This window comes from Carettochelys insculpta, chromosome 17 (assembly GCF_033958435.1).
Source record: "Carettochelys insculpta isolate YL-2023 chromosome 17, ASM3395843v1, whole genome shotgun sequence".
Lineage (NCBI taxonomy): Eukaryota > Metazoa > Chordata > Testudines > Carettochelyidae > Carettochelys > Carettochelys insculpta.
The window spans coordinates 15,289,222-15,315,769 of record NC_134153.1 but is presented as its reverse complement, the minus strand read 5'-3'; the positions used below and the strand labels follow the sequence as shown (position 1 = coordinate 15,315,769).

Here is a 26,548-nt window from a genome sequence, read left to right as displayed (position 1 = left end):
AAAAGTGACGCTTTCGATCACACGGGGCTCATCTACATGGGGTCTTTTTCAGATGGACCCTGAACACTTCGAAATCCCCTTATTCCTATTTGATTATTTTGTATTTGATTCCTTTAATCAAATAGGAATAAGGGATTTTGAAGTGTGCAGGGTCCTTCTGAAAAGGACCCCATGTAGACAAGCCACTCACAATTGAAAGCAGCACTTTCGAAGTGCCACAGCTGCCATTATGTTAATGAGGCACTGCATATTCATTGCAGCTTCTCATTAGCATCCCCCTTTTGAAAGGGTGGGCGAGTGTAGACATAGCCCAGGAGTCAAAACTCTGAATTCAATGCCCTCCATGCGTGTTTTCCATATGCGAAGTGCAACCATCTACTTACAGTGTAAACTGCTTTTATTTTATTTTAGATTTTGGGAAGGCAGAAAGAAAGACTTATAAAATGGCACCTGCCTCTGTTTACAACTGTCCAGAAACTTTAAGCAGCAGCACACAGAAAACAAAATGATAGTCTCACACAGCAACAAGCACCACAAACCAGTTCTCTGTCACTTGTAGCTTTTACCCAAGTAGAAAACCTAGTAAAAAGTTAAAAAATGAGTAAGAACCATCCAAATCTGGGTCTGTGACTGCTAGTTCTAACTTGGCTTTGTCTCCTTATTGGAAGACAACTATGTCCATATAGCCCATTATGTTCCTAGCTAATCCCCAGCCACTGGGCCATTCAGTTCTACTTTTGAGGAGGACACCAAACTGCTGCATATTTTTATTTCCTTCAAAATGAAACTTACGCAAGCAATGTAGGAACTCATTAAAAAATAAACCCAAAGGGAATTTAGAAGAGGCCTGATGACTCCGATATCTCAAACAAACATCACTAACAGCTTCTCAGGCATGAAACATTTTCAATTGCGCTATTATCATCGTGTGCAGATTTCTCATAATTGTTTGGGAGGTGGGGTGGGAGTTTTCAAAATCCAGCCCTACAGGGCTTGCAGAAGTTGCAATATTAATGAAGGCTGCTGATTTCTTCTGACAGTGATTGCAGGGAGATCCCTGGATAGAACTGGAAAGGAGAAAAGTGTTGGAGAACTTAAGGAAGACTAAGAAGGGAAAAGGCCAGTTTGAGAAGCAGAAGCAAAGAACTACCCATTGGTGGTAGAGGATGGAAAAAGGGGAGAGAAAGATGTCTGCATTCAAACCAGACTTTTACATGAAACCAGCTTAGAGCCTGTGCATTTGCTCCATTTCAGCTCACTTCTGCTCCTACCTGAGCTGCATGCTGTCGGCTTATTTCATGTGTCCTACACAAAAGGGGAAGTTGTTAAACACTTATTTGTTGCTTTTCAATAAACCTAGTAGAGGTTTTAGGGGCAGATAAATCCAGACTTTGTGCCTCAGATGGAGCCTGCCAAGCCATGTGGCTCAGGCTTGACCTACTCTCAAAATTTACACGGACAAAACCACAGTGTGCAGTATAGAAAAGCCACATACCTGGATACCATAGTTGGCCAACCTAACCCCCTGCATAGACACAGCTGAGTCAATGAAAGAATGCTTCCCTCTTCCTTGTACTGTTAGTCAGGGAGGTGGAGCTCCTAGAGCAGTGAAAAAACACCTTCTACCAGCATAGTGTGCATCTACACTATAGGGCTATAGTAGCACAGCTGCAATGCTCTTACTATGCTTCTACCCCAGACAGACTACATCTACACTACTACAGAAAGTCAGCTTATGGTACACAGCTCCCACCATGTGAATAATGTAACCAGAGGTGATGTAACAAGTTACTGGGGGATCTACACTCTTCCATCAAATTCCCTTATTCTTCTCATCCAGGGCAAAGTACCAGGATCAGCTGGGGACTGATGGGCTGCTGATCTGGCAGGTCTTCACTAAATCTCAGAGCATTGATCCCCAAGGTATGCAGATGTACTGATAGTGTAGACTCATAGGGTAGACATGGCTTCAAACACATCACTAACAACCCCCCTGAAATCAAGGGAAGCTAGCAACCTAAATACCTTAGTATGGTCTAGATTCTCTTGACTTAGTTGACCTGTGCTCTGCACAAGATCCACATATGGGAAAGATGTCTTTAAGCCATTATTTGGTCCTCCTCATCATTGGTTGACCAGAGACTAGTTTGATTGCAGGCACAAGTAAAAATTGCTCTAACTTACATCAGATGACCCTCAGAAGCTAGGACAGGAGGCTGTCCTTTTTCTCCCAGCCATGCCTACTCCATCAGGTGCTATACAGACTGGCGTTGCAGGAGTTTCTATGGGGGCCATATCCCTCTGGAAGATTCTCCTACTGAAGGAATTCTCAGAAAGTAGATCCATTGCATTTGCAGTTGCTGTGCACTTTCAGAACAACACAAGCAGCTGGAATGAGACTGAGATCTGACCCAGCATATATGGGTGTTAGGCTGCTTCTACACTCACCCGCTCCCGTCGGAGGTGCCATGGTAATGAGGCAATTCAAAGCAGACTAATGAGGCGCTAATGTGCATATTCAGTGCCTCATTAGCATAATGGCAGTGTGAATTTCGAAGTACAGACTTTGAATTGCAGATTGACAGTGTAGATGGGGGCAGCTTCAAAATAAGCGCCCCTCTTTGACATCCCCTTACTCCAATCTAGTTTTGTGAGAGTAAGGGAATGTTGAAGTAGGGTGCTTCTTTGGAAGCTCCCCACATCTACACTGTCAATCTGCAATTCGAACTCTGCACTTTGAACTTCAAGCAGCTGCCATTATGCTAATGAGGCACTGAACATGCATGTTAGCACCTCATTAGTCAGCTTCAAATTGCCTCATTACCATGCCACATCTGACAGGAGAGGGCAAGTGTAGAAGCAGCCTTAAATTTCACAACAGGTTGAAGTCACCGTAGAATATATTTTAAAAGTGAGCAGACTTACCACTGGGAATGCCAAATTCATTGCTTCCGTTTCTGCATATGTCTCTTTCTGTGCCAAATCCAAAGCTCCTTCGACACTTAGTTCTTTATTTTTCACCATGTTCATAATTTTCAGGATTTTTTCTTGGCTTAGCTAGAGAACAAACCGTTCAGAAGTACTTTTAAGATGTGAATCTCACTGAACTAGCCGCAGAACTTGTGACAGTTACAGCTACAATATTTGATGTGAAGTTTCAATTTCATATTTTGATTTGTTGATAACATGGTTGGTGAATATAAGCTCCTATTGAAACAATATGTAAGCCAATAAGACAAATATATAAGAGCTTGTACAATTTCAAACTACAAGGTTAGTAGTATTTGGTGCTGAAATTGCTGGGAGGATTTTTTTTTTAAGAAACTTAGAAAAATTAGCAAGAAATGAGAATATTAGTTGGCGGTGCATGCCTGTATCCTACCCATGGTGCAGACTATTGTGTATTTACAAACAGTGTGAAAGCAAATCAGTGTCATCAGAAATTTGCAGGAGGAATACGAAAAAGAAGAGTTTGAGTTGTATATCACCAGGTCTAACTGTCACTGAAACTTGTCAGAATACGTTAACAGCAAAGCACTGTGCTTGTTTCAGTTGTACATAAGTGATATTGTTAATAAGTCTAAACATAAATAAAATTGCTTTTAAACGATGCTGGTGGTGGTTTGACTGTCAGCTGAAACTCAAGGCAAAAAAGGAAATTGGAGTAAACAGACTTCCTTGAACTACAACAGCTTATGTTGTTAGCAATGCACTTTCACTGACTTTGTTTCTCTTTGTAGCAGCAAGTATAATTGCCAAGTCGGTTCAGACCAGTGGTTGATCTGGTCCAATATCCTCTCCATAGGAGAAAATATATGTAAAAAGCACACATAATGGGGGTGGGGTAGAATTGCTTTCTAATGGTAGGCAATGAGGTCCAGGTTTGTAAAGATATTTAGGCCTTGCTTTACAAGGCCTAACTGACCACCCTGAGTCACATTTTTAAAAGTGGCATAGACTCCTAAGTTAGGCCTTTTCTCACTGAGTGATGCCTAATTATCTTTTAAAATCTGGGCTTCCATATTTGGCAAATGGTCAAGCTAACAAGTACACAGGAGCCCCAGGGAAGATCCATTTAGATTTGAATTGCACAGTCAAGTAATTTGCCCCCCATAGTGCTCTCCCTACCCTCAGGCACACACAATGTGAACAGGAATTTTTCAAAGAAAACCTGTTTTCTACCTTTGCACTAAAGCATTTTCAGGCCATGCTGGTGTAACCCACAAACCTAGGGGTGTGGTCTGCTGTCCCACATAGTGGCACTTAGACCACTTACACAGATAGAGAATGAATCACACCGCCAGATCACACAGGAATATGCAAATGAGGCACACGATATTTAATCCATGCCTGATTTGCATTTAACAGCCATATTTGCATGCCTCTTTGAAAATGGAGGGACCATGTAGATGCAGCTTATATGCATAGATGCTGTATTTCAAAATAGCTGAGTGCTATTTGAAAATGCATTTTTTGTGTATAGCAGCATTATTTCTAAATAAACTATTCCAGAATAGCTTATTTTGGAATAAGGCTGCTGAAAAGAGTAGCATTTATGAGTCAGAAATCCAGCTCTGAACCTTGTCTCTCTAGTTACATTTTGCTACTAAAAATATTTCAGTTAGAAAATCTCTGCTTCTAATACATGAAAACAATATAGAATATCTTTGGATTTATTTAATAATGCACAAAGATAAATAGTTTCAATAGAGAAGCTAGCAGTTTTGTGAGTCATACATTTCAAAATATTAATTACAAAGTTAGGCTGTTGCTATTTCACAAATTTCCCTGAGAGCAAAAATATAACACTTGTTACAATTCTTCTGAACAGCATGAGAGTTTCCAATGCATTACTTTGCTCTGATTGTAACTGTCAATATGAGGAAAACCTTTTAAAGAAAAAAGAGGAAAAAAGGTTGGTGAGATACGTCAAAATTATTTGTCAGAAAGCTGTCTGGGTGGTTGAGATTTTTGACACCCACCTGGTAGCATGCTATGCAAACAAGACTTGAGTAGCAGATTTTGACCTTTATGGTTTAGAGGCTTTTCTCTCATCATGCCACAATTTCTGAAATGCTCACACTTATTTGTTTGGAAGGGGAGTTGTTTTCTTAAAAAGAAAGCAGCTTTCCTCAGATTAACCACTAAATGTCACCAAGTGGGATTGTTTTCTATTGTCTAACAGAATGGGGCTGGTGCAACCAGATGTAACATTCTAATAACGACACTGGGCAACACAACAGTTTGAAAAGAAAACATTATCCTGTAGTTATGATAGAAAATACACATTAGCTACGTCTACACGTGTATGCTACATCAAAATAGCTTATTTCAATGTAGCGACATCCAAATAGGCTATTTCGATGAATAACACCTATACATCCTCCAGGGCTGGTGCCGTCAACGTTCAACGTCGACGCTGGGCAGCACCACATCAAAGTAGGCGCTGCAGGGGAGCGTCTACACGCCAAAGTAGCACACATCGAAATAAGGGCGCCAGGAGCAGCTGCAGACAGGGTCACAGGGCAGACTAGCACTTCCGGGGCAACAGCTAGCCGCTTCCTTAAAGGGCCCCTCCCAGACACACACAGCCTGCACAGCACGCGGTTTGCAGAGCCATAGGCACGCACACCTCGGCAAAGCAGTTATGGACCCCCAGCAGCAGCAGCAGCAGCAGCCAGAGGTCCACCCAGCCATCCCTGCAGGAGCAGTGCTCACCCTGCTCAATGCCATGCAGGAGGCAGCTGATCACCTTTTAGTCACAGAAGAGGAGCTGCCCCCAGGGGAAGAGGAAGCAACCCCAGACCCTGCTGTCCTCCACCCCCACCCCCCCGCTGCACACGCCGCCGGCTGTGGAGCTACCCCACGAGCACCAACTGGTGGGAGCGTCTGGTGCTCGGAGAGTGGGACGACGATCGCTGGCTCCAGAACTTTCGTATGAGGTGGAAGACATTCCTGGAGCTCTGCCAGTGGCTCACCCCCGCACTGAGGCACCAGGACACCGCCATGCGGTGTGCCCTCAGCATGGAGAAATGGGTCGGCATCGCTGTCTGGAAGCTGGCCACTCCAGACAGCTACCAATCCGTGGGCCAGCAGTTTGGCGTCGGTAAGGCCAATGTCGGGGCTGTCCTCATGGAGGTAAGAGGACCCACGGGGAGGGGGAGGCAGCCCTGGGTGGGGCGGGGCGGGGAGGGGAGCCGGGGGGGGGAGGGCCAGACACACCCTACACACCCCTCATTGGTGCTCTCCCATGTCCTTCCCCTGCAGGTCGTCCGCGCCATCAACGCCCTGCTCCTCCACAGGCTCGTGCGGCTTGGGGACCTGGATGCCTCCATCGCGGGGTTTGCCACCCTGGGCTTCCTAAATTGCTTCGGGGCTCTGGATGGGACCCATATCCCCATCCATGCCCCAGAGCACAGCAGAGGACGCTTCCTCAACAGGAGGGGCTACCATTCGGTGGTCCTCCAGGCCTTGGTGGACAGCCAGGGCTGCTTCCTGGACATTTATGTTGGCTGGCCTGGCAGCACCCACGACGCCCGGGTATTCAGGAATTCAGGCCTGTGCTGCTGGCTGGAGGTGGGGACCTACATCCCCCAGCAGGAGATCCCTGTGGAGGACACCACCATGCCTCTCTGCGTCATCGCAGACGTGGCGTACCCCCTCCAGCCCTGGCTCATGCACCCTTACACGGGCCATCTCACAGACAACCAGGAGAGCTTCAACATGCGCCTGAACCACGTGCACCAGGTGGTTGAGCACACATTTGGCCGCCTCAAAGGGCGCTGGAGGTGTCTCCTCACCCGCCTTGATGCGGGCCCCACCAACATCCCCCAGATTGTGGGAACATGCAGCGCACTCCACAACCTGGTCGAGAGCAAGGGGGAGGCTTTCTTTCAGGGCTGGGCTGTGGAGGCTGGCAGGGCTGACGTGCAGCCACCCGCCTCCCCCAGTCGCCAGGTGGACCCCGAGGGGATCCGGGTCTGGGAGGCCCTGTGGGCCCATTTAGACCAGGCTGCAGGGTGAACGCTGGCAGGGCCCCCACTGCACCCCCCGCATCTTCCACAACACTCCCTGCCCCTATGCCCACACCACAGAGCACCCAAGAACATCCCCCCCACTTTTCTTGCAAATAAAAATAGACCTGTTGTTTGTGAAACCACAAAACGGTGAATTCTCTTATTATATTATTACTACAAATATATTATATTCTTATTATTATATGATAAACAAACAGTGGAACACAAGGAAGGGGAGAACTATTTACATGGGGGGGCAGGTATCATAAAATAACAGGGGTCTAATACAAACTATACACAACATAAAGGGGATATGTACAAAGAAGGGGGGGCATGTCCTGGGCCCCGCACCCCTAATGTCCAGCGCTGGGGGTTGGCGGGCGCGACCCTCACCTTGGCCTCAGCCCTGGCCGAGGCTGGCTGGGGGCCGGGCGAACCAGCAGATACGGCCGGCAGGTGTCAGCAGGCCCCAGGTCCCCCTCGGTGGAAGGCCCCTCAGTGACGAACGGTGGTGGGACGGCGGGTGGAGCAGGCAGGGCGGGCACAGCGCCGGCCAGCGCGGCATGGGGGGCCAGGTAGTCCGCGATGCGCTCAAACGTGCGCATAAAGGCGCCCCATGCCTCCTGGCGCCAGGCCAGTGCCCGCTCCTGTAGTTGGAGGCGCCGCTCGTCCACCCGAAGGCGCTGCTCCGAGACCTCCAGCTGCCGACGGAGGATCGCCAGCAGCTGGGGGTCCATCGCTGTCCGGTGGTGGTGCTGGGTCCGCCGTCGTCCCCGCCCTGGGGCTGGTCGGTCCTCCGCCGAGGGGCTGGCCTGCAGTGATGGCCCCGGTGGGCTCTCCGGGACCACTGACACCTTGCCGGTGCTCTCCGGGCCCTCCGATGGTGCAGCTGCAGAACACAGGGGGTGAAGAAGAGTGGAGACAGCCGTTAGTGTGGCCCCCGAGCCGTGGCCCTTGTCCCCCCACCCCTCTGCTGCTGGTTCCCCATCCCCGTCCCCAGGAGATGCTGCTGCTGCTGATGGGTGTCCCACCCCCTGCCCCCGGGGGACCCTAGGTTCCGCTCCTCCCATTCCCCAGGGATGGGGCATGGCACTGTCGTGGTGGGGGGGCAGGGGCTGATGCACTCTTCTGAGGGACATGCCACTGCTGTCCTTGGGGCCATGGTCATCTGGGCATGTGGAGGGCCCTGGTCATGTCTGTTGTCCCTGCCCCTCAACCCCGGGGGTGTGCACTGGGGGGGTACATACCTGATGGTCCGCTCCCACGGTCAGGGGACACCCTGTGGGTGGACGCCCTGCTGGAGCTCCAGGACAGCAACGCGATGTGGAGCCCCCCGTCGCTGTAGGAGGATTCCCCCTCCTCCTCCTCCTCCAGCATCCCAGGGGTGGGCTCCTGGGGGGGGCCCTGGGGTGCGGGGCTTGCCTGCAGGGTGGACTCCACCTCTGGGGCCTGCTGGGGCTTGTCGGCCGAGGTGTCAAGAGTGGCCAGAGGGGAGGAGGTGTGCCAGGGCCCCAGGATTTCCCTGAGCTCCCTGTAAAAGGGGCAAGTGGTGGAGGCGGCCCCAGATCGGCTGGCCGCATCCCGGGCCCGGGCGTAACCCTGACGCAGCTCCTTGACCTTACTCCTGACGTGGTCAGGAGTGCGGGCAGGGTGACCCGGGGCGGCCAGGCCCTCGGCCAGCCGAGCGAACGCATCCGTGTTCCTCCTCTTGCTCCCCATTACCTGGAGCACCTCCTCCTCACTCCAGAGCCCCAGCAGGTCCCAGATCTCGGCCTCCATCCAGGAGGGTCCCCACTGCCTCTTCTCCAGCTGGCTGCCAGCCTGGGAGCCCTGGCTTCCCTTGGGGCGGTGCCCTGGGGGTACTTGGGGGGCTGGCAGGTGGCCATCGCAGCGGGGGAGTGGGGTGTCTCTGGGCTGCAGGGAGGCATGCAGGCTGGCCACGTGGCCGTGCTGCCGCCTGCACGCTCTCTCAGCTTCCTGCACAGGAAGGCAGGGGGCGGGGAGCTTTAAGGGGCCACTGCACGCGGCGACCATAGAGCTCAGGGGCTGGAGAGAGTGTCTCTCAACCCCTCAGCTGATGGCTGCTATGGCGGACCCCACTATTTCAATGTTGCGGGACGCTGATCGGCTACACGTTCAACGTTGAAGTAGGGCGCTATTCCCATCTCCTCATGAGGATAGCGACTTCGACGTCTCGCCGCCTTACGTCGATGTCAACTTCGAAATAGTGCTTGCCACGTGTAGACGTGGCGGGCGCTATTTCAAAGTTGGCGCAGCTACTTCGAAGTAGCCGGCACGTGTAGACACGGCTATTATGAAAATAAACATAGTTCCATTAATAACATATGTCTCCTATTGCCAGATTAAGGTTGCTTGTTCATGATAGTGGCTATCTGAAGCACAGTCCAGTAATTAGAGCCATCATGTAGAATTTAGGACACCTGTGTTCAATTCCATTGCTCCACGCCAGACTTCCTGCGTGACTTTGGGCAAGACACTTAGCCACCTTGTTCCTTATATATAAAAATGGGGGTGATGACAACTCTTTTACACCCTACAGAAGATTTGTGAGGAAAATACAAGTTTGTGAAGTAGTCTGAGATATACTACTGAAAAGTGCTATACAAGAGCTGGATATTTATTATTAATGTATCTAAAGACAGATATTAGAAGGGTGTCTGGGTCAGTCTGTATCCACAAAAATGAGAAGTCCTGTTGCACTTTATAGACTAACAGGTCCACGAGTGCCACAGGACTTCTCGTTGTTTTTTTCTAAAAAGAGTGATTTTGAAAATAAAATCCACCCTCACAATTGAGGAAAGGGTGCACAAACTTTACATGTATCCAGTACTTCAGCCTACAGGTTGTATATCACTTGTATATGATGATAATGGATTTTTGTAATGGTGGGTTGTGTGTTCCCTTGCTTTCTCTGGGCACCTGGCATGGATAACCCTAAATGATTTTCCCATCATTTTCCCCTGACCCTAGTACAGCTGCACAGAAGTCCTTAAGAGTTATGGAAACCTCTGAGCCAGCTCCCTCCATGAGGGTAAACTTCACTTTAATTTTTTCAGATCTTATCTGGATAAGCTGAAGAGAAGAAGTTAAAAGTTCTTTGAATCAAAAAATTAGACTGAGCAAAGCAATAAAAAATATACCTAACTATTAAACAAACAATCTGGAAATAAAATAGACTAGGTGACCTATAAATTTTTCCAACTCTAATCTGTAACATTCATTTAGATCAGCAATGAAGGGTCCTGTGGCACCTTATAGACTGACAGAGAAGTTCTGAGCATGAGCTTTCGTGAGCACGGACTCACTTCATCAGATGCTGGTCATGGAAATGTGCAGGGCCAGGTATAAATAAGCCAGATTAAGGCTGGGGATAACAAGGTTAGCTCAGTCAGGAAGGGTGAGGCTTACTACCAGCTTGCTGGTAGCGCGCTGGTAGTAAGCCTCACCCTTCCGGACTGAGCTAACCTTGTTATCCCCACCCTTGCTCTGGCTTATTTATACCTGACCCTGTACATTTCCATGACCAGCATCTGACGAAGTGAGTCTGTGCTCACAAAAGCTCATGCTCAGAACTTCTCTGTCAGTCTATAAGGTGCCACAGGACTCTTCGTTGCTGTTACAGATCCAGACTAACATGGCTACCCCTCCGATACTATTCATTTAGATGTAAACAAGGGGCACTTTCTATGTACCCACAGGCAAAATGCAAAGAATAACTGACTAGCTTCCCTTAGAGACATTCCAGGCAAGGTCTGATGCTCAAGTTATTTCTGTTCCAGGAGAAATCCCACCTCACCAGAACAGCATTTGGATCAGAACAAAAGTAATGCAATCTGACACAGAAAATATCCACCTCTGTAGATTATTTGCCATTCCAACACCAAAGTCAAACACAGAGGGCTGTGGAGCAATGAACCTGCCCAGCTAATTAATGGGTTTAGTCAAATGTGTTTGGTCTCAATTAATTTACTACAGACAATGGGGATAGCCACAGTAAACTATCCTTTCAAGTTGACTTAGCTGAAAATCACAGCCTCTGAAGGACTTGGCTACATTGTCAGTGACACACGAAATCCTATTCGCCATATAAACAGATCAGACTTTAATTCTAATCCCGGGAAAACGTGGGTTGTTATCAATGGCCATGTCTACACTAGCCCCAAACTTCGAAATGGCCATGCAAATGGCCATTTCAAAGTTTACTAATGAAGCGCTGAAATGCATATTCAGCGCTTCATTAGCATGTGGGCGGCCATGGCGCTTCAAAATTGACGCACCTTGCCGCCACGCAGCTCGTACAGACAGGGCTCCTTTTCAAAAGGACCCCACCTATTTCGAAGTCCCCTTATTCCTATGAGCTGATGGGAATAAGGGGACTTCGAAGTAGGCAGGGTCTTTTCAAAAGGAGCCCCATCGGGATGAGCCACGCGGCCGCGAGGCACATCAATTTCGAAGTGCTGCGGCCGCCCACATACTAATGAAGCGCTGAATATGTATTTCAGTGCTTCATTAGTAAACTTCGAAATGGCCATTTGCGTGGCCATTTCGAAGTTTGGGGCTAGTGTAGACATAGCCAATGGGAGATTTGTTACCTTGATTATAGGCTGAAAGCAACATCCTCTCTTCACTTACAAAAAGGAAAAAGGACCAAAACAAGTGACTTCTAGCTATGGGGGCCTCTAGAGCAGGGCAGCGCCAACTTTAAGAGCTTGTTCCCCATCCTTGGGGCTAAACATACGCCTGTCTTTCTGGTGCTCCAGAGAATCAGTGCTTTGGTGGGGGGGTGGAGGGGGAGGGTATGGCCACACAGATGAGGAGGCAGCAGTGAATGACTGTTCTTTATATTGTCCCTTAAACACATTGGCCATGTCTACACTTACAAAAACATTGAAATGGCCATGCTAATGGCCAAACTGAAGAATACTAATGAGGTGCTAAAATTAGTATCAGCTGATAGGAATAAGGGGATTTTGATGTTGGCAGGGTCCTTTAGAAAAGGACCCCCATATAGACAAGCCGCAGGTGAGTGAACTGCGGCACTTTTGAACTGCCACAGCTGGTGGTATGCTAATGAGGCACTGAATATTCATTTCAGTGCCTCATTAATATTCTTCAATTTGGCCATTAGCGTGGACATTTCAAAGTTTTTTGTAACTGCAGACGTAGCCAATGAAATAGGTCTGCTGAGGGTGCTTCTGCATCCCTTGGCTTGAAGTGAAGTGGTTGCCATCAATGAAAAGGTTCACAGCAGGGATGGGCAGCCACGAGAAGTGGGTGGGCTTCATGAGTGGCCCTTCTTCACCTCAATGGGCCACAGCAGCTCGCAGCCCACTGGCGATGCACCTGCAGCCTTGTGCCCATCTCCCCCACGTGTCCTCTCGCACACCAGATCCTTGCACGGAGCTGCTCCCCTTCTCCCTCTGAGCCCGCACTTTGGCAGGGTTCAAATCACCTGATTCATGCTCTGTGCCCTTCCCCCGCCCCGGCCCTTCCAGAGCTGGAACACCACAAACAGCTTATTTCTGGCATTTGATCTCTGGGAGGGAGGGGAAGGCGCGGGTTCAGAGTCAGAATCAGGACTGCACACTCCATAGTGCCAATATTTCAAAGTAACTGTCCTAGAAGCTACACAATGCATCTGTTTTGAAATATTTTGGCTTATTTCAAAGTTGGTAAACCTCATTCTATGAGGAACAGCACCCACTCTGAAATCGCTATTTTGAAATAGGAGCCGTTTAGACAGCGAATAGCACCTACTTCAAAATAAGCCCTACTGCGTCCAACGGCTCTATGGCAGTGGTCACACTAACAGGTAATTTCAAAAGCGATTTCGAAATGAGGGATGATTTCGAAATGCACAGCAGAGCGGCTACACACAAATCACTCATCTCAAAATCAACATCGGGATGAAAAACTGCTCATTTCGAAAGTGATGGTCCACTCCCGTCTTGGGAACACCACCCCATTTCGAGGTCGATTTCAAAAGGAAACGTGTAGCCACTCCCCTGGCTGCCATTTCAAAATCACAAATCCTCCACGGAGTCGGCCCCTCCCCAGAGATGCTCTGGTCAGCAGCCAGGGCTCTATGGCTGTCAGCTCCGGATGCCTTAAAGCTGCAGGTACACAGAAAACCCATGCAGGAAACAGTGTGTGCTGGCAGCCAGAGGAGCACGTGGTCACAGCTGCACTCTCTCCAGCACCCCCTAGAATGGCAGGAAAGAGTCCAGCTGGAGCCGTGGCCAGCAGGCAAGACCCCCAGGTGACCCAGGGATCCCAAGACAACAGGCTGCAGGGTTCCCAGGACCCTGGGCATTCCCCCAAAGAGGAGGGGCACCCTGTGGCTGGAGGCTGAGGTCTGGGACCTGCTGGCTGTCTGGGGATATGAGGACATCCTGCTGAGGATGGAGGGGCAGAAGTGGAACACAGCCGCCTTTGCCCGGCTGGCCGAGACCCTGGCCACAAGGGGCCACCTGCCCCTGGACCCCTGACCAGGTGCAGTCAAAAATCAAGGAACTGTACCAGGGGTATGTGAAGGCAAGGTACTCAGCCAGGCAGTCGGGGGCAGCGCCTGCCACCTGCCCCTACTATGAAGACCTGCATCAGCTCCTTGGCCTCCGGGAGGCAGGACCACCGGTGGAGACCCTCAACGTGGCCGAGCTGAAGGGGGAGGGCAAGGAGCCAGAGCTGGGACCCTCTGCAGCACCACCAATCCCCAGGCTCAGAGCCACCAGCCAGTGATGGGGACAGCAACAGTGAGGGCGGGAGCATGGGGACCCTACACATTGCCGTGCCATCAGAGGGCACGAGCTGAGCTACCTCTGCCCGGGCTTCCCCCAAGCTCCCCAAGGCACCCTCAGGTAGGACCAGGCATGGGGCACCCCAGGCATGTGGCGGGGCGGTCCCCGCTGCTGCCAGCACAGGCCCAGGCACACAGCCAGTGGCCCTGGGCTAGGGGCCCTGGGAACAGCCATGGTTGCCATCAGGGAGGGGCCCGCATGTGTGGGGTGGCCCCATGTGGGGCTGTGGACTGCCACATGGGACACATGAGATTTGAACCAGCCCCTCCAACAGCCCAGCATGGACAGACCCCACAGCAGCTGGGCCACCCCGGGCCACCCACCACATGGGCAGGGAGGGACAGTGACGGGAACGCAGCCACTGGCCCCTGGTACCTGGTCATGTGACTGAGAGGGCACCAGCCTCTCCCCTTATGTCTTCATAGCTTCAACATCCATGGGGCCACCCCAGCCCCCTTGATGTGCCAGGGAACCCTACAGTGGCTGGCAAGGGGGAAGGAGCGATGCCCCCCAGAACTGGCTGCTGCTCTGGGTGGGCCAGCAACAAGCCAGGCAAATGACTTAGCAGCAGCCCACACAGCTGCGTGGTTGGAGCAAAACTGCCTGCTGCAGGAATGGCTCTCCGTGGAGCGGGCAGCCTGGGACCCTTAGTAAGTGCCAGGGTCCAGTGCCCCAGTGCATGAGAGGCACATGGTGGAGAAGGTAAACGGAATCTGAAGGCCCACCACTGGGTTATAATTCAATTCAATGGCACTCAGTGCCCCCCACCTTCCAACTTGTTCCAGCACTCCTGTTCACATCCCATGAATTCCTGAGTGGATGTCAGGACTGCGGGAGACCAGGTAGGGAAGTAGTATATTTTATCAGACCAACTTCTATAACTGGGGTCGATACCTAAAGAGGATTTCCTGTTACTGAATTTGTACAGCAGCAGGGAATCCTGCCACCACTGGGCCAGAGGAGATGGCACAGCAAGACAGGCAACATTTCCAATTTTACTCACGAGAAACTGAAGTGGAACCTTCTGTCTGGATTATATTTTGGAGTATCAAAATTTACCATCACAAGAGCAAAGAAAATCCCAATCTGAGCAAATGAAAAAAAATACAGTAAGGAAAATTATTTGAACACATCAGCTTGATCCTTTATATCCAGCAGCTGGTTGCACTTTCATTCGCTTTAAGGTCTGGTGCTTCAAAACTGAAACTTAAACAATACAGGCAGCCTGCTCTTATCTGACAAAGCAGGATAAAACACCTTTGAGGAAAAACCTTTAGGGGATTTCCTGTTGATTCAGTGCCTTCCAACTACAGCGTACAGGGCCTTCTGTAAAACGAGTTTAGTGCATGAACTTAAAGATAAATGGCAAGCTGTAGTGCAGTCATTGACTTCTGACAGAATTTAACACAGCAGCTTCTATGTTCGAGCCCATGCCTTTAACAAAAAATAGCTTGTTTCAGTATGTCTTTAAAGGAGCTGGTTTAGGCTGTGGCAAAGAAGTCTAGGCGTTTCCAGACCTCACCATATGTTGACTTCTTACTGCCAGGGAGTTAGAGATGACATTTAAGTGAATTTTTGGACAGATGGCCAAATTTAGACCTTGTGCTTAAGGGTTTAATTCCACAGTTATTAGTTAAGTTGCACTCAGTTATTCCAGGTCTCAGCCTGATGCAGAACATTCATCACTCATTCTGATGTGCATGGATAGGGGTATTTGAAAGGCATCCATTTCTGAGCAAGTTTAATTTACTTTGCATATTAGCAAAGATGATTGGTGTGTCACTCCTCACTGGCACCAGTCATCTGTAAGGAGATGGCCAAATGTTATATTTTGAACCATGCTTCTATTCCTCAAATAAATCATCTAATAATATTTTGCATTACTTGACCAGCTCTTGAACTGGCTTAGAAATATCTATCAGCATTGATTCACAGAAAATATTCATCAAAATATGTTCCACTCCCCCAGAGTCCCTGGAAGCTTTGTCATTGACCCCAATAGCAGCAGGAACAAGTCAAATGATATGTTATTAATTATTCATTTAATGTCATTATAGGCACTTAATAGGCAAGTGTTCACAAGGCCAGATTTTCAAAGGTGTTTAGACACCTGGTGGGATCAACAGGAGTTAGCTATTTAACTTAACTTAGGCACTTTAGGAAATACATGCATCTTTATGTACATGGATTCCATTTTCAATCTGGCCCACAGCACCTTCCCTGTGAAGCTTGCATTCTAAGAGCTCCAATCATGCAAACAATGGGCTTAAACTGCAGCAAGGGAGGTTTTAGGTTAGACATTAGGAAAAATTTCCTAATTGTCAGGGTGGTTAAACACTGGAATAAATTGCCTAGGGAGGTTGTGGAATCTCCATCACCAAAGATAAGAGCAGGTCAGATAAACACTTATCAGGGATGGTAAAGAGACTCCGGACAGTGCTTGGTCCTGGCAGCAGACTGGACTTAATGACCTCTGGAGGGCCCGTCCAGTTGTAGTCTTCTATGATTCTATGGTTCTTAAGTATATGAGTAGGTCTGCCTATGAAAGCAGTCCCACTCAGGTAAATTTTACATATGTGAGTAGTCACATTGAGTAACCGCATTAAGATTTGCAGCATCAGCCTCCTAAATTACCCCTGTGCTTGGGCCAATTAAAATGGGCTGCTTGGATACACACGTCCAAACCATTTTCAACTCCCAGAAAACATGGTGGCCTCTTGAGGAAACAACAATTCTACGGGGGTCAGAAGGTAACATGCTGGATTCCTTTTGTCACTGGGTCACTTTCTTGATAAAAACAGACAGATACTTCTAAATCTGCACTGGGAAAGCCCAGTGGAGGCTTTACCGATGTATTCCTTACTGGGGACTGGACATTTGTTACCATTGCTTTCCATATAAGTTGACCCTTTCTAGCCCAGGCCAGCACCCTTTGGACTCGGCCAGTACCAAACCAGAGAATTTGCTGAACCAACTACAGGTGGTCAGTATTGTCTAGTGGCATTACCAATATGTCCACTGCTTCCTGGGCTCTAAGAAGACATTAAGAAGTAAATTAGTACTAAATAACAGCACAGAACACCGGGAAGAAGCTGAACTGGTGGCTGTAAACAAACTATGTGGGGCTGTGGGAAACTTCACTTATCATGGACATGGCCAACATCCAGCTAACTAAAAATCATGCCAGACCAGAAAGTGCCAGACTAGAGAGGTTCATAACCTGTACTATTTGAATGTATGTATGCTACACACCCCACGCCATTTACTTGTTACAGCTTTTACATATTTATTTTGTATATTAAGATCCAAATCTGATCATGAAGGATAAGCAATTACTTTTTCCAGTGAAGTATCGGAGGGGTAGCTGTGTTAGTCTGGATCTGTAACAGCGACGAAGGGTCCTGTGGCACCTTATAGACTAACAGAAAAGTTTTGAGCATGAGCATTCATGAGCACAGACTCACTTCATCAGATGCTTTTTCCACTGACGAACTTTTAGGAAAATTGCCTGCCAAATTATTATATAAACAAAGATAACATCACCTATGCTTGCAGCAAGTCATCAAGGCCCAGAGAGAAGGATGTTCTTTAAAGACTCCTTTTAGCAAGGGAGCATATGCTACTTTATCAGAGCTGACAGTGCTTGGTCGTTTATTATCTGACCTCAGCACAACTGTAATGATCTAGTGCAAGACCCAAAGAGAGAAGGCCTTTGCAGCAGAGGAGCTCGTCATAAGAAATATGCTGAAGTAACACAGATTTTCACTTCACATAACCTGGTTCATATTTGAGAAGGCATGAAAAATGGCCTGGACAATGTGAGGCGGGGAAGGAATGTCCCAAAGCTTTTGAAAAAAATGTGTTTTGATGTGCAGAACTCCAGACAACCCTGCTTTTGGACTCTGATTAAACTGGCTTCCCTTAAAAATTCTTCCACTTCATGAAGAGGGGGAAAGATGACAATGAAGAAGCCAGAAGGAAGGGGGATGGTTCTGTGCTCCCAGCCCATCACACCAATGGACACCTCCCTCAACCCCAGCCAGACCTAAGAGATGCCTGGAGTGCACCACAGAGTACTCCAGTAGTGATTGAAAGGTCTGGGGCTCCGGCCACCAGTACTGTTGTAATGGTGGCCAGGAGCCCCGGGCCCTTTTGAGTCCCTGGCCACAGGGCATATGCCTCCTTTGCACTTCTCCCTCCTTTTCCTGCCCACCCTCCGCCTTCTGCAAGCCTGATAATGGTCATCTTAGTTTTCTCCTCATGTCCATAGTCTAGATGGTGCTTGATCCTGCCATGAGTGCAGGGGACTGGACTTGATGACCTTGAGGTCCCTTCCACTCCTATAACTCTATGATAAAGTGTCAATCATCTATTAGCTCTTGAGAGATTAGGCCAACAGGGAGGTTTTACTATGTGCTCTCCAAGAGCACTGGGGAGTAATTTTTACACGTTTTTCCATTTGGAGAAATAAGCATTATGGCCTCTGCATGGAATAACTCCTCCCTTTTGCCAGCCGGATCTGCAAATATCACTTCAATTACTCACAAAAAGAAAGAGGTACACACCATCAGCAAATTCAAACCTTGGCATCAGGAACTGAAAATCCATGGATTTGACTGTAACACTGACTTACACAAAGCTTAAAATAAGACAGTATATATTAATTGACTTGATTAATTATCCTCCATTTGTTTTTAAGTGCCTGCCATTAAAGGCAGAGTTTATTTCTAAATGACCCATAGCTGTAACTCTTTGTGATAAGGGTCCTACAGAATGTGTAGTGCGGAGTTACATGTTAATTTTATATTCATGTTAGCCCACCCCAGCACTCCAGTGAGCCTGCTACAGGATCAGATACAGCCCCTCTTTGTTCCTGTAGCTCATGGCCCAGGACATCATGCCCATGGCACAGGACATCAAAATGAATGGCCAGCAGGTCATTGTGAATGGGCTATGAAAAAATTGTTGTTTTTAATTGCAATTGGGTGACCATGACAATAACAATGGAGAGCATGTATTAGCAGTACAGGTTGCAAGTCTGAACCAATTATAGTGATTTCTTTGTTCTCCCCCCCACACACACATACATTAATTGGAACATTCAGCAGTGAAATCTGGGCTAACTCAGTGTTGCTTCGCATTTCACAGATTAACCATTATTAAAACATATTGGAATGTGGCTCATAGAATCATATCATAGAACCATAGAAGAGTAGGACTGGAAGGCACCTCGAGAGGCCATCGAGTCCAGCCCCCTGCCCTCATGGCAGGAGCAAGCACTTTCTAGACCATCCCTGAAAGCCATCTATCTAACCTCTTCTTAAATATCTCCAGTGATGGAGATTCTACCACCTCCCTTGGCAATTCGTTCCAGTGTTTGATCACCCTGACAGTTAGGAACTTTTTCCTAATGTCCAACCTGAACCACCCCTGCTGCAATTTAAGTCCATTGCCTCTTGTTCTAGCCTTGGAGGCAAGGAAGAACAAGTTCCCTTCCTCTGCCTTATGACACTTTGCTATTCTTCAAAACCACAAACTATCAGTAAAAACTTAATGAAAACAAAAGCCAAGCATCTGAAAGTTTGTCAAGGTGAAAGCAGCTTCTTGCTTCCCTGTACATTTTCAGGCTGTCAGGATGTGCTGCATGGGTGACATTCGGATTAACCAAATAGATGTAGATTGTCTTTAAACTAGATGCTAAAGTGAAATTTAAAACAAAAAAACCCACAACTAATAGTTTAATTATTCCCACTGAATCGATATTATAAGAGTTCCAGGAATGTCACTCTGCATGTCACTCTTGAAGTCTGGAATGCCTGAGTTAACGTTAAGTGATGAAAGCAGCTAACAAGCATGATTGAGTGCTCTGTTTGATTAGTATACCAATGTGTTCAATCACCACTCGAATTCATAGTCTGTTGCCATCCAATGTTTGGATTCTCAGCAATTTTTGACCCATTTAAAAATTATATCCAAGCAACATAATGGGGTAGTAGCTAGTTTGAAAGTAAAACTCCCATAGATTTCAATGGGAATGGAGTTAAGCCAACAGAAAGCACTTTTGAAAGTCCCACTATATAGTGGTTGGTGCCCTCAGTTTCTGTCCGTGTGGTTTAGTGGTGTAGCCCCTAATACAATGGAGCTGCAACAAAAAGTTTGGGTCCCTAAGCACTACTACAGTAGAAATAGTGTGAAAAAGTATGTGACCTCTTAGTTTTAAGGGGCACTGTATGAGTTCAAAACAATTCGTAGAAAGGGTGAACAAATTTACGTTTACTTTTTTCTGTGTAGCTCTATATGTCCCACTGCAACCTTCAGTCTTTACTACTTAATGGACTGAAAAAATATAGAAAGTGATTGATATTTCATTACGTTCATTCATTACTAACATAATAATGTCCTATGTCTTTTAGTTGCAGTAATTAAAATAATCCACAGTGACAAGAACTATAGAGAGTTATTATATTTTCTTATCAACATGTGATGACACAATGATTACAAGGCTATTAGACAGCGACAACTAATTATTTTGGAGAAATTTATTAATATTTATGTTTGTAAATTTGGGTACACTCACTTCTCATGCCATCACGTTTTGTTAAAGCGAGGACACATATCAGGGAAGAATCTGGCTGTCAGGCACCAGACCTCTTAAAATCCAGCCAGGGTTTCTTTTTTTTAAAGTGGAATATAAGACAGTGTAACTGGATCATATTAGTTAACACATTCTAAGCAACATGCTCCCATAATCTACCGCATCTAAGGTGGTGTAGACTTTCATATATCTTGAGCTAGTCAATTGAAGTCTAAGCTATAACTCAACCAGCTTAGAATATTTTAAAGTCAATATTCCCTTGTCTCTGTGAGTTTTAGAGCGTCTTAGAATGTGCTGTCCAATTGGTTCTAATAACTTGTCTTGACTGTGATTTAAAGTTAAGACCTGAGGAGTTAAGGTTTACAACTGGTTTGTGGGTGTTGACAAATTTGGGGACTATTTCTTAGTTCTGGCCTTGTCAGTTTCTCCTCTCAGATGCTTCTTTTTAACTGACATAACACAGGATTGTAACCCTATAAGCCTGCACAGGGATGCCTCTTTCCCTTTAATTCTGAGTCAAAGTCTTTGACAAGGTTATGTCAAAGATCATCTGGAGTCAATGTAATTGCAGTCATGAGGTGGTCCATCAAAGATCTCCTGTTCCTTCACCAATATTTGCTCTCCATAAATACCACTGTAGGTCAGAAGAAAAAGGGGAAAGAATTTCTGGCCAACCTGCTAATTCCTCATGATGCATTCACAGGATTTGATTTATTGATTGAGAATTGTCTTAAATAAAAGGGTAATTTTCATTTATTATTTCAGAAAGGAAGGGATTTTCCTCTTTGCTATTCTGCTTTTGCATTTCATGCACATTATCAGAGTGTTTAGGCATACTAGTTTTGTTTGTACTGCTTTCCTGCAAGTAAAGCAGAGATAGCCATGAAGTGTGATAGTATGAACTTTCTCATGATCACATCACTTGGGTCAATTGTTTCTTTCCTAGTTTTGGATTGCCTACATTTCCCTTCTAAGTAGCCTGTGCTATACACACTGAGTTCCAAATTCAGGGTCTATTACAGTTCTGTAAACAAAATGTTATCCATTAACAAATCTCTTGAAAAGGCTCCAAAGGGTTCAATGACAGGCTTCATTCAGGAATTCCAGACGCATATTAATCTGTACTTTCATCTCAGTCATGTCCAGAGGCTTTCTTCAGGACCTTATTCTTTGTGAGACAGACTCCTTCATGTTGGACAATACATGCATGCAAATGCAACACATTTTGATCCTTCTTTTGATCCTGCTCTGTCCAAGAAGTCCACCATCATTTTAAGGTGGTCTTCTTGGACAGAGAAGGCTGAAGGTGGGCCATATGGCAAACCATTTCCAAGTAGATTTGTTCTCATGTCTGCAAGTAGTTTGGTGTTTAAATGTAGGTGGAAACTCAAAATATTGAAACAGCAACTTTCATCCAGCAATCTCAAATTGCCTTGCGAGCATTTATGAATTTGAACACCACTGGGAGCAGAAAATTTGTTGTATCATGCAAACCCTGTGCAATGTTTGACATTTGGTCACAATTAACTGTGCTGCATCACCATCTCTGGTCATGTAGTAGCCATTAGAAGTCCCTTCTGGGCAGGATGACAACAGAATACTGAATGGAATGCTAATGAAAAGAGTCCATCTTCTGAGTTACAAGAACTACTCCCAGAGGCCAGGTATGTGTGCATGAATATGCATATCCTAAGGTATGAATTCATTAGGCTTTATTTGAATGAAATTGATCCCTTGATGAGTATACAAGAATAACTTGCCTTAAGCAATCTCACAAAGGACCAGAAATAAAGAAAACCTCACACACCCAACAATGACGTACGAGAAATGGCCTTTAACTAATGATCAAACAAAAGTTGTGTGGGAAAGGCCTGGGCATATGGTACATTGTAGTGGTAAATTAAAGCAAAGCAGAGAGTGTGAAGGCAGTAGGGGAATATTTGACCTACAACCATACCACCTAGCAACGTGATCCTACTAGCTCTCATAAAACAGGAAGAGTTAACTCTTACATGAGAGGGCTTAAGGAGATTTAGTGCCAAATTTTCAAACAGATATAACAAGAAATGCTTGTACATTTTGCAGCCTTGTTTTATGCATGCCAATGCCTCAGTGCACAAACTGTGATTTATGCACTTGCAGACATTTCTGTACATGCATTCCTGACTTGTATTAAGCATCAAGGTATTTGCATAGCAACTCTATCCCTCACTCTTCACATATTGGACTCAGCAAGAAGCACTGTTGACGAGTCACAAGACACTACTCTGGCCTCTGAATGAATGCCTACACAGCAACAGAGCAATCTCTCAGTCAACAGAAACAGATTCAGGCAGGGGCACTGGAACAATTGTTATAGTAGGGCAGTGGTGTAGTGCCTAGCAGACAAAATTTAGGTGGGCTCTAACTCTTAGTGGACTGTCAATGATGGACTGTGTTAGCTCAACTTCTTTCCGGTGGCTAGGCCCTTTTCCTTGCCCTGGTGACCCTGGACAAGCTGACCACAAGCCTGGGGTGGCTAAGAAAATGGCAAGACGGAGCTGCCAGAGCATAGCTTTCAGGAGAGTGGCTGCATAGCTCCATCCAGGATTTCAGGTGCCCAAGCGATCTTCTGGGGCTGTTGTGGCAGCACTACTAGGATTTGGGCAGGCCTGGATTCTAAGTGCAGGTGTGGCCCACTCAAGCCCACCTGTGGCAAGGTCTCTGGAGTGAGAGTGCTGAGAGCCATTTAACAAAAACCATAAACACTGATTATAATGGCAACCGCTTCAAGTCAGCAGGCACAGCAGCACCTCTAGTTCCATCACCTGAGGAACCAGATTAACAGGACTCTTGCAAGTGCTCTATAAGCAACTTTATAGCCAGACCTCATAAGCTGCAGCTCAGGCTGGACCAATGCTCTTGTTGGACATCAAAGCCAAAGCTCCAGCCCTAGCTGCAACTTCAAAATGCTCTGTACGATGCTACTTTTAAAGCTAGTGCCAGCACTACTAGCCCAAATCTAGTGACCTAGTCTGGCTGATTGGCTCCCATTTGCTCCATAATACTGTGTTGATATACAGTGCTAAGCAACACCACGCAGAAGACAAACTGTGAACATTGTTAAGAATTGATTTGCACCTTCTTGACATCACTGGCAAAACTTCTGCACATTGTTATGCTGAGCAGCGCTAGATGGGATGTGCAATGTAACTTGAGTAGGGGGGTTCATTCTTGTCGCTCGTCTGCACTTGACACACTACACTGCCTCATTGGTGCTGAAGTAGCCCTTCTGTATGGTCACTGCCTATATGGATGGGTGGGATTCTCCCATACATGTAGGTAAGCCACCTCCTGCAGATGCAATAGCTAGGTTGATGGAAGAATTCTTCCCTCAAGCTACTAGTGCTGTCCACATGGGAACTTAGGTTGACTTAATTATGCCACTCACGGGCATGGATTTTTCCACTCCTCTAACCAATGTAGTTAAACTAACCTAATATTCTTATGTAGATCAGGCTTTAGTGTCCAGCACCTGACATCTGAATAGCTCAGCTATTGGTTGACCAGGTACACATCCCTCTGCAAAAGCTTTGAAGACCAGACTCTGCATCTGATGACACTGATGATGTTGTGTGGGTATCAATGAGGGCAGACTTCATTATTCTGTTTCGTATTCTCTCCCATGAGCTCAATGAACAAAGAAGGAAGTCTTTGCTGTATTCTGCCTAATGTGGTTTATTTTTAATAAGCCATTCAAAATATTTACCATATTTCCCAGTGAAAGATAAATTAGACTCACAAACAGGACTCAATTCTCCCTAGCATCCAAGCTTTGCTTAACGCAAGGGGTCTGGAAAAGTAGACAGGACCATCAGAGAGCTGTTCACAAATTTCTGATTCAGTGCTGGCCTGGCCTCAGCCTACAGACTATTTCCTCTAATTTACATCAGGGGAGAGCTGATACTGCTCCACTCCAAACTCCCACTGTTATACCCATTAGGATACATCATCTCTGTTTTCTCCACAAGGGAAATTCTCCACTCTCCATTTATGGTCTGGACTTGAATCTGGGCACAACACAATTAAACACAAGTTCTTGTAATTATAACATCACTTTCTGAACCTGATGTCATGCAACAGGGATGCATGTCTGGTAAACACTGTGGGACAATTCAAACCTGGTGTCAGAGGTGAAACCTCATCGCCTTTGGTGGAGTTGCAGCCACTTATACTAGGTATGAATCTGGTTTTCAGGGAGCTTATCTGCATTCAACAGAAACCACTGTGATTCATATGTTCTACTTTCTCTGTATATGGCCTTTAGTGTAAGTAGCCTATGGGTTCTAAGTTCTCTGGAGGATTCCTTGTTAAATGATTTGGTAGGGAATCTCTCCATTTCCTCTAATTTCTTTACATAATAGCAGCGATTTTTGTAGCAACAAAAAGTGCTTCTTTAATCTTGAAAGAGCTAAATAAGCAAGAGTTCCCGTGACAGGGGTTATTTACCTACTACCCCAGGGTAGTCTCTAGTATTACATATTAAGCAGCAAAGGTTTGTATCACATACTAGCCAATGAAGATAAACAACCCTACTGCAGTTTCCTTGCCAACACACTACAAAGCTGTTCCCAGTTTTCACAAGGCTGCCTCTTCAGTTGTGCCCAACACACGTATATTACATAAGCAATAACAACAATGCCTTTACCTGCGGAATAGTGTCTTGAGTCCTTGTATTATCCATGGCTGTGAAACTTCTGTTTGTTTCATTAGTACCCATAGGGTTGCACAGTATAGGTTATTCATGAAGTACACCTGCGTTTCAGCAGCACAGTTCTTTCTGGCTGGCTCAGTCTTGTACAGTGTGTTTTTTATTAACTATTACTTCCTTGTACACAGAGACCTTGCAAAACCAAGGATGGTGCTGTGCTTCCTTATGGCAAGCCTGCTCTGTGAGAAGAGAAAAAGTAGAAGTTGTTTGTTTGCTTTCTCTGGAACCGATACTTATCTTTTAGTTCCTCCCTGATATCAGTGAATTATTCTCTTTTATTAGACGTAGATTCCATGTGAACTCAAAGCACAGATATGCTAAAACAATGGTCAAAACTACACAGAACAATAATCATCCGAAGGAATTGCAAATGTTACTGACACCAGGACCGGACTTTTGTAAGCATGGTTCAGTGCACATCCAACAACCTTATGTGCATGTGTTCAAACTGCAACTTGAGCACAGAACATAGTATTTGCAGCTCGGGGAAATGTATGCACACTGCCTCTGATCAAATGGACAAGCCCTGACTGTGGGGCCTAGAAGCCCTGCCAGCCCCAGCCCCATAGCAGCCATCCTAGTCAGGTGCCCCAGAGCAGCAGATCCTGATTTCCCAGGGCAGACTGTATACCTAGATCCCAGATAGCAGCACATGAAAATGCCCATCCCCCGGCCACAGAGGCGTGTTGGCAGCTACACAGAGCATGAGGACAGAAGCTGCTCTAACCCTGCTGCACTGCTAGTGGTCCTGGCAGGGGTCCCTGGGTTGTTTTAAATTGCCTGGGGACAGCAGGTGGGGTGGCAGGCAGCAGCATGAGAGGACTCCCATCCCTCCTGCCAGGACCTGCTGCCAGAACATAAATGCACAGAACATAACTCCCCACCCCCTCCCCTGTACCCCTTGCAGACCCTGCTCTTTCCCAGAACCTTCACCCGCTCCCCCCCAACTCCATCCTCCCTAAACCTCCTCCCAGATCTTACACCATCACGCCCTCCTCTACCCTGACCTGACGCTAGAGTCTGCACCCAGACTCTGTCCAGGAGCCTGCACTCCTCACTCCCAGAGCTTGAACCCACACCTCCTCCTTCATCCCCGTCCCAGCCCAGAGCCTGCATCCAGCACCCGAACTCCCTCCAAGAGCCTCAGGCAAGTGGAGGAGGGAGTTTGAGTGGGAGATGGGGTGCAGGTTCTGGGCTTTCTGAGCAAACTTTCCACAAATCTGCAGCCTCTGCCTTGGAGGAAAGGCATAACAGAGGTGCATATAAAAATGTTACTAAAACCTATTTCCTAATTTGAATAGAGAAAGCCCAGGGCCTGGTCTTAGGAAGGCTGTTAACCTGGCCCTGGGCTGCTGAATCAGTAGCTCCA

General features: G+C 46.8%; 1 protein-coding gene across 2 annotated transcripts in view; it reads right to left on the bottom strand.

Moving 5' to 3' along the window:
• LOC142022165 (formin-F-like) overlaps window positions 1-25,234 on the bottom strand; it is a 73,699-nt gene extending 48,465 nt beyond the window's left edge. Inside the window, exons 1-3 of one of the 2 annotated variants that reach the window (XM_075011720.1) lie at window positions 25,117-25,142; window positions 14,838-14,920; window positions 2,926-3,057 (exon numbers count right to left, since the gene is read on the bottom strand). In XM_075011720.1, the coding sequence (XP_074867821.1) occupies window positions 2,926-3,030 (105 nt within the window). In that variant the 5' untranslated portion in view covers window positions 3,031-3,057; window positions 14,838-14,920; window positions 25,117-25,142. Of the gene's footprint in view, window positions 1-2,925; window positions 3,058-14,837; window positions 14,921-25,116 lie in introns of both variants that reach the window. The other variant, XM_075011719.1, reaches the window with a different exon arrangement.
• Window positions 25,235-26,548: the final 1,314 nt, after the last annotated feature.